At 37.9% G+C, this 20,118-nt stretch overlaps 1 protein-coding gene across 5 annotated transcripts in view; it reads right to left on the reverse strand.

Annotated features, from left to right (window-relative positions):
- The window catches only part of SIK3 (SIK family kinase 3), a 284,690-nt gene extending 266,055 nt beyond the window's left edge, over nt 1-18,635 (reverse strand). For all 5 annotated transcript variants that reach the window (XM_051987033.1, XM_051987031.1, XM_051987032.1 and 2 more), the window contains exon 1: nt 18,351-18,635. In XM_051987033.1, the coding sequence (XP_051842993.1) occupies nt 18,351-18,620 (270 nt within the window). In that variant the 5' untranslated portion in view covers nt 18,621-18,635. The remainder of the gene's footprint in view (nt 1-18,350) is intronic.
- Between the last annotated feature and the right edge of the window lie 1,483 nt (nt 18,636-20,118).

The raw sequence follows: 20,118 nt of genomic DNA on the forward strand, positions 1-20,118 counted from the left end.
CTTTTTATCTCTCACACTGTGTAAAGGGGAGCTTCACCAAAGTACCTCTAGCAAAGTAGAACAGAAACCTCAAAGGACCATAAATCCTATGGGTTGGATGAGGTGACTCCCAAGCTTCTTCCTAACTAAAATTTTATGCCCCAAACTACTAGATTAGCTAATCCCTTCCCGCTCCACAGAATTTGTCTTCATCACTTCTATGTATTATTTTTATATGATGCACTACAAAGCTGGTTTAAGGATTTATTTGTGTTGCTTGCCCCAGGTGCCATGCTGTAACTGCTCCACAACTGCAAATTAGAATCTAGGTAATCAAAGATGACACAATTACACACCAGTGGTTACATCACATTCTATCAAATTTCTAATAAATATGAACTATTCACAATTCAAAGCACCCTTAAAAATTGTAACCAAAATAGTATCTTTGTAAGGCAAGGCTAAAATAGAATAAGACTCCTATTTACTAATATAAATTTCTTTATTCTTTGCTTTCCCTAAAGAAGATAAGGAAAATTACACAAACTTACTTTTTAACAGCTTTCATCCATCTTTAAGATGTAGTAGATTTGCCTACTAAAGAATTTAAGTTATAGAGCAATCAGAGGCAATTAACTGAAATTTAGATCTAAACATTTCTTTCCTTCAGCATTTTCGAGCTCAAGTTTGTGCATAATTACTTGTAAAATACTCAGAAATATGATTTACTAATTACTGAAAGTAAGGTACAATTTTATGTTTCTATAAAAAAGTAATACTTCAAATTTGAGATTTTGGTGCAAAGTAATAAAGGGTATTTCTCTTATAAAAGACTTAACTATTTCTGTCTACCACAGGTAGCTCAAGAGACAAACGACCTCGTACTTCCAAATGATATGGTAAAAAGAAACAAGTGGTTTGAGGCAGCTGAGGAAGGATAAAGGAAAAGGACACGGATCTATGCAATGATTACCCTGATTCCCAGAGAACCAATGAAGCATGCATGATACCCATCATGTTGTAGAAAGAAGCACATTTTCAAAGAGTCAAATACAGATATTTGTTTTGTTTGTCTACACATACGTGTTTTGTTTTTTTTTTTCCCCTTGGGAGAGGAAGCTAGGAATAGGAAAGAAGGGAGAAGGAAAGAGAAGAGGGAAAAGAGAAAGAAGAAGGGAAGAGAAGGGAGAGGAGGGGGGGAGAGGAGGAGGACTTATTGAAATATGTTTATAAAATAGCTAAAAAAAAAAAAAAAAGGTCAGAAGGAATCAGGACAGGTCTAAAAGTAACATATTGAATTCAGTATATAAATTAAATATAAAAAGAAAAAAGCAAGCTGTGCATAATAGTGATGCAGTTTCATGTACAACTCTCTCCATTCTACTATATAAATAGATGTGTTCACATTAATTGAGTTAGTTTAAGTTCAGAATTTTTTTTTAATGAGGTGAAAAAATAATCAGAAACTTTCCCATATTTCTCCTATGGGAACCAACTTGGTCAATATAATTAATGATAATAGCAATATCTAGCATTTATATAGGCTTTAAAGTTTGTACAGTGATTTACATATAATTTCTAATTTGTTCACAAATCCAATTTTTAAGTGTAAATAAACAATTGAAAGGAATAAGAATTGACAATTACTCCTCTTTTCCATTGCTGCTAGCTATGGGGGGAGAGGAAAAGGGGGAAGTCGGTTGTTCCTTTAACCCTAACCTTTGGTCCAAGCAAGAACAAAATCTATTTTTTTAAAAAGTAGTTGCTGTTTAAATATTTGGGGTTGGGCTTTGCCAATATAACAAAATTACATAATTACTCAAATTGATTTACATATTCAGTGGTATGCCAAAGTACCTAAATATTACATTACAGTCCAAAGAAAAAAAATAATAAAATTCATCTGGAAGAACAAAAGATCAAAACTCCCACAGAAAATAATGAAAAAATTAGTGAGAAAGGACCAGTACCAGATCTCAAAACTGTTTGCTATTGGTTAAAGAATATAACAGGACATCAGTGAACAAATTAGGTACACCTAAAAGTAATTGAATCTAATAATAAGTGTTCAATAAAAATAATCCAAGGATTCCAATGTCTGAAGTAAAGGACTCACACACTTCAGCAAAAACCATAGAGAAAAGCAATCTGGCTGCAATTAGACTTAGACTAACTATCACACCACATAGCACAATAAGCTCCAAATGGATATGACATAAAAACAAGTCCTATCATAAACAAATTAAGGAATGGTAACAACTTCTCACAAATACAGATGGGTGAAGAGTTTTTGACAAGATAAAGGATAGAAACACAGATGATAAAATGGACAGTTTTGATTCAATAAAATTGAAAAGTTTCTGCAAAAAAAAAATAATCAATGCAGTTACAATTTAAAAGGAAAGTTAACTGAGAGGAAAAAATTGTAGCACACTTTTCAAATGTCTGATGTCTAAAATATATAGAAATTAATTAAATAATAAGAGCCATTTCACAATAGATAAATAGCCAAAGAATATGAAGAATCAGATCTTTACAAGACAAAGAAACTGCCATATCAAAAAAATACTTGAAATCACTAATAATAAAAATGTAAATTATACCTCAAAGAGATCAATGAAAGAGAGGAAAATCTCATATATACAAAAATATTTATTGAAGCACTTTTTGTTACAGCAAAGAACTAGAAACAAAGTGAATGTTCATTAACTGAGGAATGGTTGAGCCAATTATGCTTTATACGCATAATGAAATACTCCCAAAAAAAGCAATAGAGAGATCTAGAAGGTTTTGTATGAATTAATGCAGAGTGAAAACTGAAGAAACAACTGAGCAATTCACATAATGATTATATAGGAAAAAAAGTGCGAAAGACAAGTTCTACAACCAACATAATGACCAATCATAACTCCAAAAGAATGATGATGAATCATGCTTCCCACCTCCTAACAGAAATGTGATGGATTAGAAGCACACAATGAAATACATTTTCAATCTGTGGATTTGTTTTGTAAGATTATACATATTTGTTACATGGGAAGACCTTAATTTTTTTATTGAGGGGGAGTTATTTGGGCAATAGTGATAGTGATACTAAAAAAGGAAGAAGAAAAAAGGTATAAATGAAGCATTAAAAATAAACTCAAGAGAACAGAAGTACAGAAGGGGGCACAAACAAGGAAGTATCAAAACAATTATATCAAATCTGAATTATACGCAGTCCCTCCTAAAAAAAAAACCCCAAAATTTATATAATGGGGAAAATGACTATAGATAAGAGAAGTTCACAGATGCATAAACAATTCCTTTTTAAAAATTTATATACTGAAATCATGTTTATTAAGTTCCTAATTTTAAAAATGAAATTTTTTCAAAGCAGGTTCTATTTGGGGGGTGAAGAGTAGGGAAACGATTATTCAAGTAAAATATTTCACTTGATTTTCTTTTCCAAATATAGTGGAGGGGTGAAATACTAAAGAAACAAATATACACATAAAGATAGCATTGTTATGAACTGACACCACAAAACCCAGATAAAAATTATCTGTGTTATGAACATCTAATTGCCATTTCCTGTCTATAGGAACACTGGTACAATGCCTTCCCTACCAACCGTAAAATAACTTCATGCCCTCCCACTCACACCACAAAGCACCCCTGGACAGAGTACAACCAGATGACTGGCACAAGGAATTAATTCTACACCATCTCCTAGTACATGCCTTAGAAGGATGGTACACAATCTCTATGCTCTACTTTTCCTGTCTTGCAAAAGTTTAGTTCATTGACCTCTAGTAAAATATTTCACTCATAAATAGCCAGAAGCAGCTAAATAGCACAATGGAGAGACCTTGGGACTTAGCTTCAGGAAGAACTGAATTCAAATTCCACCTCAGATATTTACTAGCTGTGTGCTCCTGGACAAGTCACTCTCAGACTCAATTTCCTCATCTATGAAATGAAGATAATAATAGCACCTATTTCCAAGGATTGTTGAGCGGGTCAAATGAGATTATATGTGTGTATATAAAACTTTACAGACTTTAAAGTATTATATAAATACTAATTACTACCATTCTGATTAAATATTCTTTCAATCTTTTAACAGTTACCAGTTACATAAGGAAACTTTCTCTTTTTCTGCCATTTTTAGCTCAATCATCCTAATTATGGATGATTATATGTATCAGCCATACAGTTACACATAGGAAAAGAAAAATCAAGGGAAGTTCCAAGCAAAATCAGACATAATAAAAAAAAACCTCTATAATCAAACTCAAAAGTCCTGGAAAGTATCTTAATGTCTGTCTATCCCTGAATAGTTATGGAATGCTTTACATACACAATCATGAAGCATCAGAGTTCAAGATAAATAAAATACATTTCTATTCAATCATTTAAAATTTTTTTTATTTAATTACTAATGCTACAATAGCATTTCTTTCTATTTTTTTCTTTACAGATATATGGTACTTCAGTTATGTTAGAGAGGCCTTTTCAACACCACTTTCTTATCACAATATGTCTATGGGAAAATAAAGACAACCTATAGATAAATTTCTAGAGCACAATTCATTTGTAAGGTTGGGCCTTCTTATATAAATAGTTTCCATTTTTTTAAGCAAATTTTTTCTAAGGTTAAAGTCTAACTGGGTGTATATATACTTCCTCTGTTTAAAGATTCATGGACCCCATGATATGAGCAAATAAAGCCTTGAAGTTTAAAAAAAAAAAAAAAAAAGTCACCCATACTAGAAAACCGTCCGCAGTTAAGAGTTCTATTTAATTCTGGGCTCTAAAACTAATGGATGACAAAAACTTAAAATATTTTTGGGGAGGGTTGAGGGGTGGAGGGTGGAGTAAACAAAGACAACTAAAGAATTCAAATAAGTTCAGTGAGGAAAAGATACAGAAATAAAAATTAGTAACTTTTTTTTAAAGAGCTATTCCACCTGTCTTTCAGGTCATTTCAAGCGACATTGGCAACAATTCAAGCAAGCTCTAAAGTTGCTGTCTAGTGGGAAGCACTGTGTAATAAGCTGTTTTCTACATTTGGGACACAAATGCAGGCTGGCTGTTTAAAACTCAGTTATGACCTTATATAAAAGTATTATAAAGGAGTTATCTATTTTCAGTAAGAATACAGTAAGTGAATTTAAACTACAACACTTATACTTGGAATATAAAAATTTCTAATGGCAAAGAGCTGAATAGGATAAAAATGCATACTAAAGAGTTGGTAGACTCTCCTCTGAACATTTCAGGGAAAAAGTTGACAGTTCTATATAGTTCTGTCAGGAGATGGGGAAAGATAGATTTCTTGAATTCTCTTCCAAAATTATGATCATATGATGCATTAAGTATAAATACAAAGTACTAAAAGTACATTTAAGTTATATCTTGGCATACTAAAGAAAAGGCCCATATTTTGAAGTTTTTTAACATGATTATTTCTTGGAAGAGCACACTCACAAAGCATTAGAAAACAAACAAGTTTCCTCTCAAAAAAGGTCATGGAGTCTCAGATTTCAGAAACTAACCTACATTTTCTCACTACATGTTGCTTCTAGGGAGCTGTGAGAAGAAAGGGCTATCATTGAGAGATATGTTAAGTGCTACTAAATCTAGTCACAATTTGATAAGTTATACAGACTTTCCTAAGCAAATCCTAAATTTATCTTTAGATAAGTGGTCAAAAGTATACAAGTGGGTAGTCTACATACACAGACAGTCTAGGCAGGTGGTAGGTTTGCTTTTTTGTGTCTGCTTCTTTAAAATGTAGATAAGTTATCTGAATTCTCTTTCTGAGCTCCAGAAAAATTCTGAAATGAATCCCTAAATCAATGACCAGTTAGTTATCTCCTTGTTCAAACTGGGATGAGTTCCTGGAAAGACAAGAGGATAATTCATCCAATAGTTGCTCTATTAGCTGCTGAAAACTGATGCGGAACAGAATCCTGAATGGAAAAGCTCCCACTAAGACACTTGAGACTTACCAATGGCTTTTATTTGGTATTTATGTACCTACCATTTACTTACATGTATGTATACACACATTTCTCCAACAAGCTCATAAGCTTCTGAGGGCAAGGACCATGTCTTGGATTCACTTCAATTCAACAATTATTAAGTCTATTGTGTGTGAAGTATTCTGTTAGCTCCTGGGGATACAAATATTTTTAAAATGAGAAACCTCCCTTCATGAACTTCATATTCTCCTGGAGGGAGAGGAGGAGGTATAGCATCTACACAAATAAGTATAACACAATGTACAGAGTATTAGGATTATAAATCCCTAGAACAATAACCATTATCTCCTTATTCAAATAGGAGTATCTTCTAGCTAAACTAGATGACAGCTCATCCAAAAGCTGTTCTATTAGCTGCTGAAATTTGATTCAGAATTGTACTAAATGAACTGCTAGAAAAATAGGAGGAGGGAGCATGCACTTCCAGCTGAGGAGAGCCTATGGTTTTAGGACTAAAGAAACTGGATAGAGCAACAAGCACTGGATGGGAGTAAGGAAACCTAGATTCTAGTCCTGTATATCACTAACAAGAAGTATGATCCTGAGCCAGTCATTTACCTTCTCTAAAACCACATTGTAAATTCAGGATATTAGATTAAATTCTCTACAACAAGTCCTCCTTGGACTTCCAACTACTCCCAGAAAACCCACAAAAAAAAAAAAATTGAGACCAGCTGATCATTTCTACATGAAGATGCAAGATAGAAGGGCAATTCCTCTTTTTTCCTATTCCAAGCCTATTTTACATTCCTTTTTATACCCATCTAGAAAATATTAGATTGCTGAGAAGAAAGAAAATAAGCAGCACCTCTCTCTAACATAAAAATGAATTAAATGGTTACCCTCTACTTGAGGGAATCAAATACATAACTTTCTAGGGATCAGACACAGAAGACAGAATATCTTTTTTTTTTGGTGGGGTCAAGTGGGGAGGTCAGACAGCTTCAAAGATTAAAGTAAATATTATATTTTTGCCTTTGTAGATTCTAATTCAAATAGGTCTGTTTATCAAGAAAAATTTCAAATTGCAACTATACTTAAAATGCAATTAGTCATAATATGAAAAAATGTTCCAAAACAATAATAACACTAAGAAAAATGTATATTGAAGCAAATACTGAAGTTTTGCCTCATGCTAGCAAATTTTATTGGCAAAAATGGTAAAATATTGGAAGTCAACCTTGAAAGAAAGGGCTGTAGAAAGATGGTCATAGATCCCTTGTTGGTAGACCTATAAATAGGTTCATCCATTCAGAAAAGCAACTTGGAATCACATAAAATATACATATACTTAGATCCACAAATTCCATTGGCTGAATGAAGGAAGAATTTAAGTGCTTAATATGTGCAAAGCTATGCTAAGCTCTGAGGATAAATAGAATAATAAGACTGTTACTGGTCTCAAGAAGCTCACATTCTAATGGGACAACACATCTGGAAGATTTTAGTCAACTGCAAACTAGAAGGGAAGGTGGCAAATAAGATGGTAATAGTTCTTCCTTAATGATAACATCATGTAAATTTCCGATTTCTGAACCAAGTACTCTGACCAGAACATTCTTTTTCTGCCAGAAAGTGCACTTGCAGAAGTGTTGCCAGCCTACAAAGGCTACTTCCTGAGCTCAGGGTCTTGAGCTGTCCCCACCGATGGCTGGGGGAGATGGTGATCAGTAGTTCTACTAGTGGCCTGACCTGCCTCTCCTAAAAGCTGCCCAGCTCCTTCAGTTAAGGTGGCTCACATGCTCAGCGCTTGTCGGTTAGTAGGCCACTGGTAAGAACGGCTGGCCGAGTCCTTACCCGAAGGCTGAGTGCCGGCCTAGAATCAGGGCCAGTGGGGAGGTGGGGCAATGTTACTTTCACAGTTCCCGTACCTCTCTGCCTGTTGGATCCCTGGTCAGCAGTTAGAGACAATAAAGCCCAGGCATCTTCTCCAAAAAGATGTTAATATTCAATGATGGCTTCAAGGTCTTGGGCAGATCAACGACAAAAAAGAAAGGCTTTATGCTCTATGCTTTTGTGGAAATAAAGCAGATACCCACCAAATGAAGACTGATTACACAAACGGTAGTAGATGAATCACTATGTTGTAAGAGCAATGATTATGATGAATAAAGAAAAATATGAAAAGAATTCCATAAACCAATGCAAAATAAAATAGAGCCAAGAACACAACAACAATATACATGGAAAGCATAACTACAACAATCAAAACCAAATACACTGAAAATTATAATGATCAAAGTTGGCTCCTAGAAAAGATATGAAAAGATGCTGTCCCAGGACAATACCTGGTACAATGTTGGTACAATCTGCAACATTACAGAGGTGAGAGATCCATGGGTATGGAATACTTTTTCCTTTTTCCTCTTTTTATTTTTTTTCATTACTTCTTATAAAGGAAGGCCGAGAGAAGACAGAAGAAGGAAACAATGGGAATAATAATAGCAGATGAATAGATAATAATAATAGATGAATAGGTAAATAACAGCTGATAAAAGTTAAATGCACTGGCGGGTTCCTTTTTAAATTAATTTTTGTTTTCAATCAATAAAAAAATTATTTCTCTCCCTCTCATCTCACTCCCAATTAAGAAAGAAAAGCAAAGTGCCTGTTTATAAACATGCACAGTCAAGTAAAACAAATTTCCATATTGGCTATTTTCTCCCATCACCACGGGAAAAAAAAAAAACTTTCATTCTAGACTCTGAGTCAATCACCTATCAAGAGATAGGTACTATGTTTCATCACTGATACTTTGGAATCATAGTTAATCATTCAACCAACAAGAATTCCTAAACCTTTTTATGATTGTACAATTTTTTTGTCATTATGCAAATTGTTCTCCAGTTCTGCTCACCTCACCCTGCATAATTTCATAAAAACCCTTCAGAAGTTTCTGAGACCATGCCCTTCATATCTTACAAAACAATAGATATTCCATCACATTTATATATCATAATTTACTCAGTCATTTCCCAATTAATAGGTACCTCCTCTATTTTCAATTCTTTACAACCTCAAAAAGAGCTTTTGTATATCCTTGGAATTTGTTTTGCTTAGCAGTAATTTGTCTTTTAATCTACCCTACTGCTAATTCTCCCTTTTTCCTATTCCCATTTCTATCTTATTTCCCAGCTGAATAAAATGTATTTCTCTACCCAAATCTGTGTATTCTTCTCTCCTTTGATCAGTTCAGATGAGAGGTTCAAGTGTCAGTCACTCTCCCTTATCCCTGCCTTCTTATTTGCAGACTTCTACTTGCATCCTGATTATATGAAATAATTTTACCTACTTCTTCATTCTCCCTCTCTCTTTCTCTCTTTCTCTCTCTCTCAAATGCATATCTTTTATGATCATCATAACATAACAGAACCAATTCCACATTTTCTGTCTAATCAGACTCCCTCTACACCACCGATGACAATAAATTTCAGAGATATATTTCCCCACATTAAAATGTAAACAGTTTATCCTATTTTAGTGCTTTACAATTGTTTATTCATGTTTATCTCTTTACATTTCTTTTTTTTTTTGCTAGAAGGCATAATAATTGATAAAAATGTACAAAAATATTCAAATAGAAAGTCTTTAGAATGTGTACCACAGACATCAATATTTTTACTAATGGGGAAACTGTGTTTCTCTTAATTCTCATATTTGCATTTTAAAGTTATTTCACAGTTTTGGTCTTTTCATCAAGAATGCTTGGAAATATTCTATTTCATTAAAAATCAATTTTACATCTAAAGAATTATACTCAGTTTTGCTGGATAAGTTATCCTTGGCAATAAACCTAAGAATGCTGCATTCTGGAATACTTTATCCAGGCTCTTCTACAACATAAAGTTGACTGATAAATCATGTATGATACTGACCATAGTTCCTTGGTACTTGAATTTGTCCTTTCTACTTGCTTGCTTTATTTTTGCTTTGACCTGGAAGATCTGGATCTTAGCTGTAATATTCCTGCAAGTATTCAATTTGGGGTTTCTATTGGGGTAATCCTATTTCCATTAAGTGGTACAAGAGATAGAACCTAGTTAAGAGCTGAGTTCAAATCTGGCCTCAGATATGTGACAGCTATATGACCCTGGGTAAGTCACTTAACCTTTATTGGCTCCAGTGTCCAAAATCTACTCCCAGAGTTATATAAAATAAAACACTATTCATAAAGTGATTTGCAAACCTTAAAATGCCATATAGGTACTTTCATTAATATTATTATTAATCAATACACACCCAACATGGATTTGAGCTCTTTTACTAATCTAATTTGGACACTCTCCAAAACATTTGACATTCATTCATTTAGCAAACACTTATTCAATGCCTTGTGCAAAATATTGTGTATTAGGTGGTGTGACAGTGCTTGGGACAGAGACATTAAAATTTAGATAAGATAGGATTCCCAATCTCATAGAATTTAAAATCTAGTGGTAAATAAGATACCAATAATAATAATAACTAAAATGTGCAAGTTTATATAACTCATACTTCAATATGACAAGCATTTATTAAGTACCTACTGTGTGGCAGGCATTCTACCACGGACTGGGGATATTAACATTTACTTTTCAGGGTTGTTGCAGAGGATCAAATGATACAGAAATGCTTGCAAAATGCTTAACAGAGTGCTTGACATATACATAATAGGCATTTAATAAAAATGCTTGGTTTTTCCTTCCTTCTTTCCATCCTTTCCTTTAGTTCTAAGAGGTGTGGGCAGTCTTCTTTTATGATTTCCTGAAATTATAATTCCTTAATCCAGTGACAGAAGCCTCCTTGCTGTTCCATCTGTACAAGACCTTTCCACCAATGTCTTATCTCCAGGCATTTTCTCTGGTTGTCCGTGAGGCTATGCTCTACCTCTTCATCACCACTTCCTGGCTTCCCAAGCTTCAGTTCCAACTTTTCTACAGGAAATCTTTTCTAATCCCTCTTAATTTTAATGTCTCCCTTCTGTTAATTATTTCTATTTCCCCTATACATAGTTTGTTTGTACATATGCTTGCTTGTTGTCTCCCCCATTGGATTCTGAGCTCGTTGAGGGTAAGGACTTTCTTTTGCCTCTTGGATTCCCTAACATTTAGGTGCCTAGCATTGTAGACATTTCATAAATGTTTACTGACTGACAGAAGATGTCAAGGCTCGTGTTTTGATCTTTCAGGGAGTTTAATTCTTAAATTATCTTTTCTGGATATGTTTTCCAAATTAGTTATTTCTATTATAACATACTTTATCTTTTCTCCTATTTTTTTCAGCATTATGACTTTGTTTTAATATTTCTCGCCTCGTTAAATCATTAGTTTCTATTTGCCCCATTCTAATTTTTAAGGCATTGTTGCTTTGGCAAAGTTTTAAATCCCTGTCTTCAATAGTTATCATTCTTTTCCAGTATTTTCCTCTGAAGCGCATTTTCATTTTAGAACATTTTAACTTTTCTTTTACTCTTGCTTTATCTTTTAGTAATCTAGTTGAATATGTCCAAATCATATTTTTCATTAAGGCTTTGCTTACAGATATTTTGGAGTTATATTTCTTCTGGATTTGTGCCTCAAATATCCCTGTTACCAAATGAGCTTCTTATGGTGCAGTTCTTTGTCTGTTTGCTCACTCTTTCTTCAAGCTTTCTTCCTAACTTCTGATTTGATGTTAAAGCCAGTTTCTACAAAGTTCTGGAAAGAATGTCTGGGATAGTTCTACTACTGCCTTCTTAGGATATTGAGTACTGTTTTTCTAAGATCTCAAGTACATGCAACACAGGATAGAGTCCTCCAAGTTGCCTGATATAAGGCAAAATTGATCACCATTCTTCCTCCCCTCCACTTTTTAACTCTGCAAATTCCTGACCTGAGTTCCTAAACAATAGGCCCAGTAAGCTGCCCTGTTTGAAATTTCAGGAAACTGCTGGTAGAATCAGTCATTATCAACTAGCTGAAAAGTTTTGTTGGTTCAAAACGACAGAAGATGGGCTTGCACTTAGTCCCAGATTCCTGCCCTGGTTATTCCTTTCTAAGTTTCAAACTGAACTAGAAGGTGGGTTTGAGATCCCATTCCACTATTAAGAGCCAAACCACACAGCTGCTGCTTGCTTCTAAATTTCCTTTTACCTCAGGATAGAGCGAAGGGCCCACAATTGCTCCTCACTCTGGAATGCATGCCATCCCTCAGAGCAGGTCCACGGTGACCTGGAATTGGATAATGTCATATCTGCCAGGTGGCACCTGTTGCTTACTCCTGAATAAGTTTAGGCCCCTCTATGTGAGGTATAGGACCATCTCTTGCCCTTGTGCTCAGGCTTATCCTGAGCCAGAATGATGCACTCCCAACCAGACCCAGTTCCCAGTGTCCAAAAATCTCTCTGTCATTCTACGTCCACCTGGACTAGAAAAATGACACAATGTGGATTTTTTTCTCTTGGATTTGCCAATCAGGATTTGGTCTGGGACATTTTCTAAAACTATTTGAAGAGAATGGGGAATGGGGGGAGGAGGGGAGGGACAGTACTTTCTGCTGATTGACCACCATGTAAAAGTGGCACAATCTTTTAATATTGGGGTCAGGAATTCCAAAGTAATAGCTTTAACTAGCATAGGTAAACAAAAATTTGATCCAGGATGTCAAATTTGGGAAGACGATAAAATATGTTAACAAATAAGAAAATAGAGAATATATGCTAAATAAAATTACAGAGAGAAGGGACTCTAACAACTGATACAAAAGGGGGGATATAAAAACAAAAGATATAAATACAAATGCATTTTTAAAATATTCACATTTTTATTATCTACCAAGGAGGATGCAATTTATCCAAAATTTGTTCTTGATTTCTTCTTGACCTAATTACCTCTCCCTTGTTTTTCCACAAGTTTATCACAGCTCCTTTGCTTAGGTCAGCTATTCTTCACAGAAGAAGATGATACTTACAAACTCATCCTCCTGTAAGATCACATTAACTCTAAAAATCACACCTCTTCAGTATCCCCTGCCTCTGAAAGGAGAGGAAAGAGAGTTCCTTCCAGGGCAGCCACCTCACATGGCTTCATCATGCCTCCTCCCTCTCAGCTTTTTTTTAATGTGATACCCTTCTTCCATCAGATTTAAGCTCCTGGAAGATTATCTTTTGCCTTACTTGTGTACCCCATGCTTAGCAGTAGGAGCTTACTAAGAGGCTCTTGGGTAACTGACAAACCCATCATTAATAGGACAAGAACCCAGAGTTGATTCTCTAATAGAGTAGATAAGTTATGCTTGCTCCAAACCATCAGTTTTCATCCTAACCTCTTAGAACCAGTGACATACATTTGGGATGTGGCTGGCCAGAGTTTAAAGTGTAGTTTGTAGTTAGAAGATTAAATGAATCTCTATTCTTAACCAAAGCTAAGAATATATGATCTGAACCTGGAACTGGATAGTAAGTGTCACAGCTGCCAGCTGGCACCTGTTGCTTCCCCCTGAACAAGTTTAGATCCTCTGTGTTCGGTACAGGAACTCTCTTTAACCTGATGCCCAGCCGCACCCTAAGCTAGAATATAGTGAACTTCTGACAAGACCCAGTCTTTAGGGTCCAAAGACGGCTGTCACCCAATGCCCACTTGGATTAGAAAAATGACTCACATTTTGTGTTGTTTTTTGCCTTGAATTTACCAATCAGAATTTGGTCTGGTACATTATCTAGATCTGCTCAAAAGAGTGCCACACCTAGTCCTATCTCCTAATAACTAAACTGGCCAATCCAAAAACAAATACGTTCTTAAATCTGTTAATAAATCTTTCCCATTTATAACTAACTCAAATAACTTTTTCTTTAGATTTGCACCTATCAACAATAAACTATGCTATAGTACTACTACAACAAAAGACTAGCTCAAAAGAGCCCAGTGTTCAGGAAGCAGTCAATGTTAGTTTTCATCAGATATTTTTTAATTACTGTCAGAATTGGGTTTTGTTAATAGCAAAGTAAAAAAAGAAAAACAACTGATTTAATGCAAAAACTAACAGTTAACAATCCCATAAGGCAATTATATATTAAGTGAATATATATATATTCACAAAGAATTATATTAAGGGAAATTTTAATGACTACAATTTCTGATGTATTTTTCAATCAAGTAACTGGTAAATCAAAAGATGACATTTAATTTAAAGGTATTTAACAAATGCCCTTTTATTTTGAGGGAAGAAAGAAGATTGCCTAACTTATTAAAGAAAATCTAATTAATTCTTATTTAGTCCTCACATTCAAAGCATCACTGGGTCAGAGATTTATAATTGAGAGGGATTTTCATGGATGTCTAGCCCAAACTCATTTAATAGATAAAAAGGTTTGAGACCCAGAAACACTGTGACTTGCTCAGGATTGTACAGCTAATAACTAAAAAGCATCCAAAGCAGGTCTTCCTGCCTCAAGGCTAATGTTCTAACCTCTGTACAGAACTGCCTCTCACTGTGTTTCTACTGACCTAAAAGGTGAAAAAAAAAAAAAAATTAGGGCCCAGACATTCTCTCTGAGGGAAAGGACCGTGTATTTTCCATTATTCTTAAGTCTTTATAGTGACATGCAGTGAGGTGATGTTCAATAAAGAACTACTCATAATGTTACACCTAGAAAGCCTCAAGTCCTAGAGAAGGAGGAGGAGGAATGGAGAGAGGCAGGGCTACTAGCCAAAGCATGGCTTCTGATGGACATCCCCTTCCACTAGTCTTTCCGCACAGACACTAGAAGCTCTGCAATCTAGGTGCCATTAAGTCTAGTCTAATAAATGCTGCACTGCAAAAGGAATCTGCAGATGTGGGGAGGATCCATCCGCTCTGCTGATTTTATTCCTCACAGTGTCTCCAATCTAGGAACTGTGAGAGTTAACAAAATAAATTGAAAAAGGTCTAGACTAACTGATCTTTGTTCAGTAATGCCTGGTTTAAGCAATAAATTAAGCTTATTTTAGCTTCTTGTTCTCTACAATGAGCAATGCGTTCTTGAAATGTGAGAACAAAAATAATCCCACTGTTCAGAAAATAAATACTTATTATACCTGCCCCCTCTCAAAATAAAGTCTGAACTGCTCACCTCTAACTGTGCTATAGGAAAAAAGTAGAGAAAAGCCCTCACACATCTTGAACTTTTCTCAAAGGCCAGACTAATTTAAGGAAAAATTATACTGATGCAGACCTTTAAAATGGCTATCTTCTGTTCTGAGTGACCTGACTAGGCAATTGCTGCAGTAGATAGATAAAAATCTATCCACTTGAGTAATACAAGCAGTAGCTTCTTCAACTTTTAATACCTGTGCATTTTTAGTACCATTATATAACAAAATCATGACCATAATAGGATATTATACTATATATCAATATCTCTTAAACACATCTAAGTTGTCAACATTTGAAATCCCTCTCCAAAGTGAATCACATTCATCTCTCTCCTTAAATATATAGCAATTCTAAGGTAATACACTTTATTTATATCTTCAGAGTAATGTAAGCAACAAAAAATAGGTCCCTTGTAACAGTAACTGGAAAATTACATGATACTAAAGAACCACAATAAAATAACTAGTAAGTTATTGGTACAGTCCTATCACCCGTATGCAAATTATTGTCCAAGTTATTTAGGTCTCATTCAAAAGTTTGAATATTTCCATCCAAAGAAATTGCTTAACTCTAGACCACAAATAAGCAGAGATAAAAACCAACATATACGATGACACCTCTTATAAACATTCTGATGTTTAAAATATTTTGGAACCCTAAAAGTTACCAAAGACAAGGGAAGAACAATGGGAAAAAAAAAATATTGGAAAATGAGAAAGCAAGAAGACAAATGATTACTGACCTCCAGTTTTGCTGATTGCTTAAGATAGATATGCTCATTATAAAAAAGAATCAAATATCTGCAATTATGTTTATGACAATATTTGACCCTGTTGTCACTAATTTAGTCAATATTTAGGGATCAAAAGCTAGGAGATAAAAAAATTCTTCAAATCACATTTATTATAAAATAAATTAGTTCAAAGAGTTTATCCCACAAGAGCCAACAGAGTACAAAATGCTCATTTAAGAGAAAAAAGGTAATACTAAAACAAGATAATTAGGCATGAACTGCTAAAATTATTTGTAAACATTGGATTAGCTAGTGGTAAAGGAGACCAGTGAGTTTAATTGGTCAGTTTCACTGACCTGGGTTGCAATTCAAGCAAACCCTCAATTTAGAAAAACAGTTTTAGAATTTCATTTTATTCTGATCTCAAGGGCCATGGATGAAAACTAAGAAAAAGTTTGAAGGGAGTCCCCTAGAGGAAGTGAAACTGACCAATCAATTCTCTCCCAGCTATACACCCTGGAGAGGAAGGGCTCTTGTATTCTTTGACAGGAAAAAGAAAAAAAAAAAAAAAAAAAAAAAAAAAAAAAAAGGAACTTCAAGGTTGCAAGGGAGCTAGAGAAAAAAGGCCCAGATAAACCACTAATTCCTGAAAATAAATGTCTTCACTACAATAATAAGTAGAGAGAGAAGATAAGTGATAAGAGTCTAAGGGAATGGAGGAAAACTAAAAACTAAGCTTTAGCAGAAGAGTCAATAACCATGGGGGTTTGAATTAAGTCACAAGTTAAAATGGAGAAAAATAAACAGAATGACTTTGTGTATATTCAAAAGTCCATTAGTAGTCAGAAAATTTGGACTCTTGGTTCTATCAGCTATATGGCCTTAGGCAAATCACGTGGGTTTCTTTGGGTCTCAGTTTCCTCACCTCTAAAATGACTCAGTTGGCCTGCATTAATGATTTTTAACCTTTTTTGTGTATCATGGACTTCTTTGTCAGCCTGGACCTTCTTAGAATGCGCTTAAATGCATAAGATCAAATACACTGTTTACAAGAGAAACCAATTATACTGAAATGATTCTCAATATATTAAAAGTTTTAAGTTCAGAGATTTCCTGAAATCAATCCACAGATCCCATGGGGTTTCAGGGATTGGAACTTCTGGACTTTCATATGCTGAAATTATCTGCAGCAGAAAATTCAAGTGAGAATGACCCAGGAAAATAAGGACCTAGGAGACTGAGAGCCTCAGAGAAAAACAACAGGCTGTTTCCTGGCAACAGAAAAAGATGGAGTTTGTAAGCTCTATCAAATTCAAAAAAATCCACCTGATTTCAGATTCAAACAATGCCCAAGAGAGGAGACTGCAGAAAGGTGCTGCGCCTCCCTTCTCCAAAAGAGAAATGGGAGGGGGGGGGGGAAGAGGGGGAAGAAAGAAGGGGAACCAACATCCACCTAGGGGAGGTGAAACCTGCCACACCAATACTCCTATTCCTACAAATACCCCATTGCCTTGGTCTTGGTGAAAGGCTACTTCCCTACTAATACGCACCCCAACCCCAAAGCTTATTCTATCCCAGATTTCCTTTTCCCTTACCCTGGAAGAACCTCTCCTCCTCAAATTCCACCGCTATCTACCCAGGCACTATCTCCTTGAGAAATCAAGAATCTACTGAGTGCCATTTCCACATTCCCTATCTCTGGGTTCTTCAGGAAGTGGTCACCCCCTTTCCAAACTGGTACAGCCAGGTACAGTGTTTTCCCCCTCCATGAATCTAAACCCCACACCCTGTACCTGACACTTCCAAGAAGCTGACATTTTGGGTCTCCCCAAACCTCTTAAGCCCCGAATCCGACCACACTGATAACACCCCAGGTCCAGGGTCAATCTGTTTGCCAATTACCCAGAGAAGGTACCATCCTCTACTTCCCACCGCTCCATCACAACGAGATCCAGCTGGCGCTGAGCCCACGCCAATAGCTTTTCAGGCTGGGATGAGCCCTTTACGGCCCCCTTGCCCCCGTGAGGGGAATCTCCCCATTTCCTGCTAGCCCTGAAAGACCATCCCACGGTCCTCATCTCCTCCTAGTCCCGGCCACCGGGTGGTCCTCCGGCCCCCCGCCAGCAGAGGCTCCTGGGCTCCCAGGCGTCAGCAGCTGCCGGGGCTCCCTGCGGACGCGTCTGCCGGCCCCCCGGGCTTCCCCGCTTCCTGGTCCCTAGTGACTTCCCCTCGCTTTTCTGCAGCCGGTGTCTCTCTCCGTCTCTCTGTCTCTCCGTCTCGCCCGCCCCCACCTTCCAGCCTCGAGCGCTCCTGCTGCCCCCGGGCCGGCGCCTGCCCTTCACACCTCTGGCCTCTCGCCCCGTCCCCACTGCCCGCTGCCCTCCGCTCCGGGGCGAGAGCGCCCCTGCCCCCGCCGGGTCCTCGCCGCTCCCCGCTAGCTCCGCCGACATTCGCTAGCCGGCAGCTCCCACCGGCCCGGCCCGGCTGCACGCCCCGCACAGCCCCGCGCCGCTCACTACCTTGGCCTTGGTGACGAGGTGCGTGGCCCGCTTGACCACGGCGAAGTTGCCCTTGCCGATGGTGCGGTCGATCTCGTAGTAGCCGATGCGGGCTGGCATCGGCCCGCGGGGGGCCGGGGCTGAGGGGCGCGGGGTGCCGGCAGAGGGCACCGGGGCGGGCGCAGGCGGGGGTCCGGCAGCTGGCGGGGGCAGCAGACGAGTGGCCGGACCGACTCCCCCGGCCCCGGCCCCAGCAGCCCCGCCAGCTCCGCTTGCCGCCGCCGCCGCCATCTTGTTGTGCAGAGAAACCTCCGGGACCGCGGGGAGCCGGGAGGGGGGCAGGGGGGCGGGAAAGGAGGGGGAAGCGGGGAATACGTCACTGGGTGGGCGGGGCTCCCGCGCCGCCCGGCGCCCAGCGCCATGGCAACCGCTCGTCACGTGCCGATTCGCGTCACTGCCCGGAGCCATGGCAACTGTGACGTCATCGGCGCGCTCTGCCTCCCCGCGTGGGCCCAGGTTTGCTGGGCGCTGGCTCCCAAGCGCCCTCCTCTGGGGCCCAGGCTGCGGCTACCCGGAGCGTGCTAGCCAAGTTCCAGTTCCAATACGGTCTGTCCACGTGACCAGTCTTCTCCAAAAGACTTCCCTCACCCCCTCCCCGAACTCACCACGCTTCCTGAAATCATCCCAGTGTTTGACACTGGTTACCACCCTCTCCTCCACGTGTGCCCTAGATTTCATGGGGACCCTGCTGAGGCATCTTAGAGTGATGTTTTGACCGGTCCACCAGCAGCGGAGCCTACACACCTTGGCCACTAGACTAGCCGTGTGACTGAACAATTTGTTTCAGCTCTCAGAACCTCAGTTTCCTCATCAGTAAAATAAAAGCGGCGGAGGATTTGACCTCTAAATTCCCTTCCTGTTCTAAAAATTCTGTTTCTCCTCCAGTGACTCACGACCCACTCACTACTTAACCCCTTTGCAATCTCACTACCGCCCCCACCACTCTACAGAAACTGCTTTCTTTGAGGTCACCGATGACCTAATTGCCAAATCCAATTACCTTTTCTCAGAGTGAGCGGCATGATGTAATGGAAGGGGCTCTGTCACTTTACTGGCTTTGTGACCTTGGAAACGTAACTGCCTCTCATCACAGCCGGTTTCTTCATCCGTAAAATGAAGAATATCTTTCTTTAAGCTTCCTTTCACGTTCTCTACTACCCATTCACCTCTGCAATACTTAACTCTTACTCCCTGAAATTCCTCTCTCCTCTTTACCTCTCCTTTTCCTTCTTCTAACCCCTAAATAAGTATACTCTCCCAAGACTCTCCTCCCCTTCCGTGATTTTATTTGTTACAGATTTCAATTACACTTCTGTGGTATATTTAACTCCACCATTCTCTATAGTTTAATCTTTTCTATACCTCACATTTTCTACCAACACCTCTACCCGGTGGTACCATTAGCACCTCAGATTCAAATCCAAAACCAAAGGCATCATCTTGCCTATAAACTACTTCCTGAATTTCTCTTTTAAAGCATTATCATACTCTTCCCAGGGAGATTCCAAACCAGTCTTCACCCTGCCTTACAAGCAACCTCTTACCAGATTCTATTTTACCTCGTTTATGTATCTCACCTCTTGTTTCCTTTTTTCCATTACTGCCGTCACTACCCAGACTAGGCCTTCATTACCTTTCACCCAAACTGTCACAACTGGACCCTAACTGGCCTCCCTGCAATGTTTACTTCCTTCAAGTCATCCTGCACCCAGATGCAAGACACTTTCCA

The sequence above is a fragment of the Antechinus flavipes genome, chromosome 3 (assembly GCF_016432865.1).
Source record: "Antechinus flavipes isolate AdamAnt ecotype Samford, QLD, Australia chromosome 3, AdamAnt_v2, whole genome shotgun sequence".
Lineage (NCBI taxonomy): Eukaryota > Metazoa > Chordata > Mammalia > Dasyuromorphia > Dasyuridae > Antechinus > Antechinus flavipes.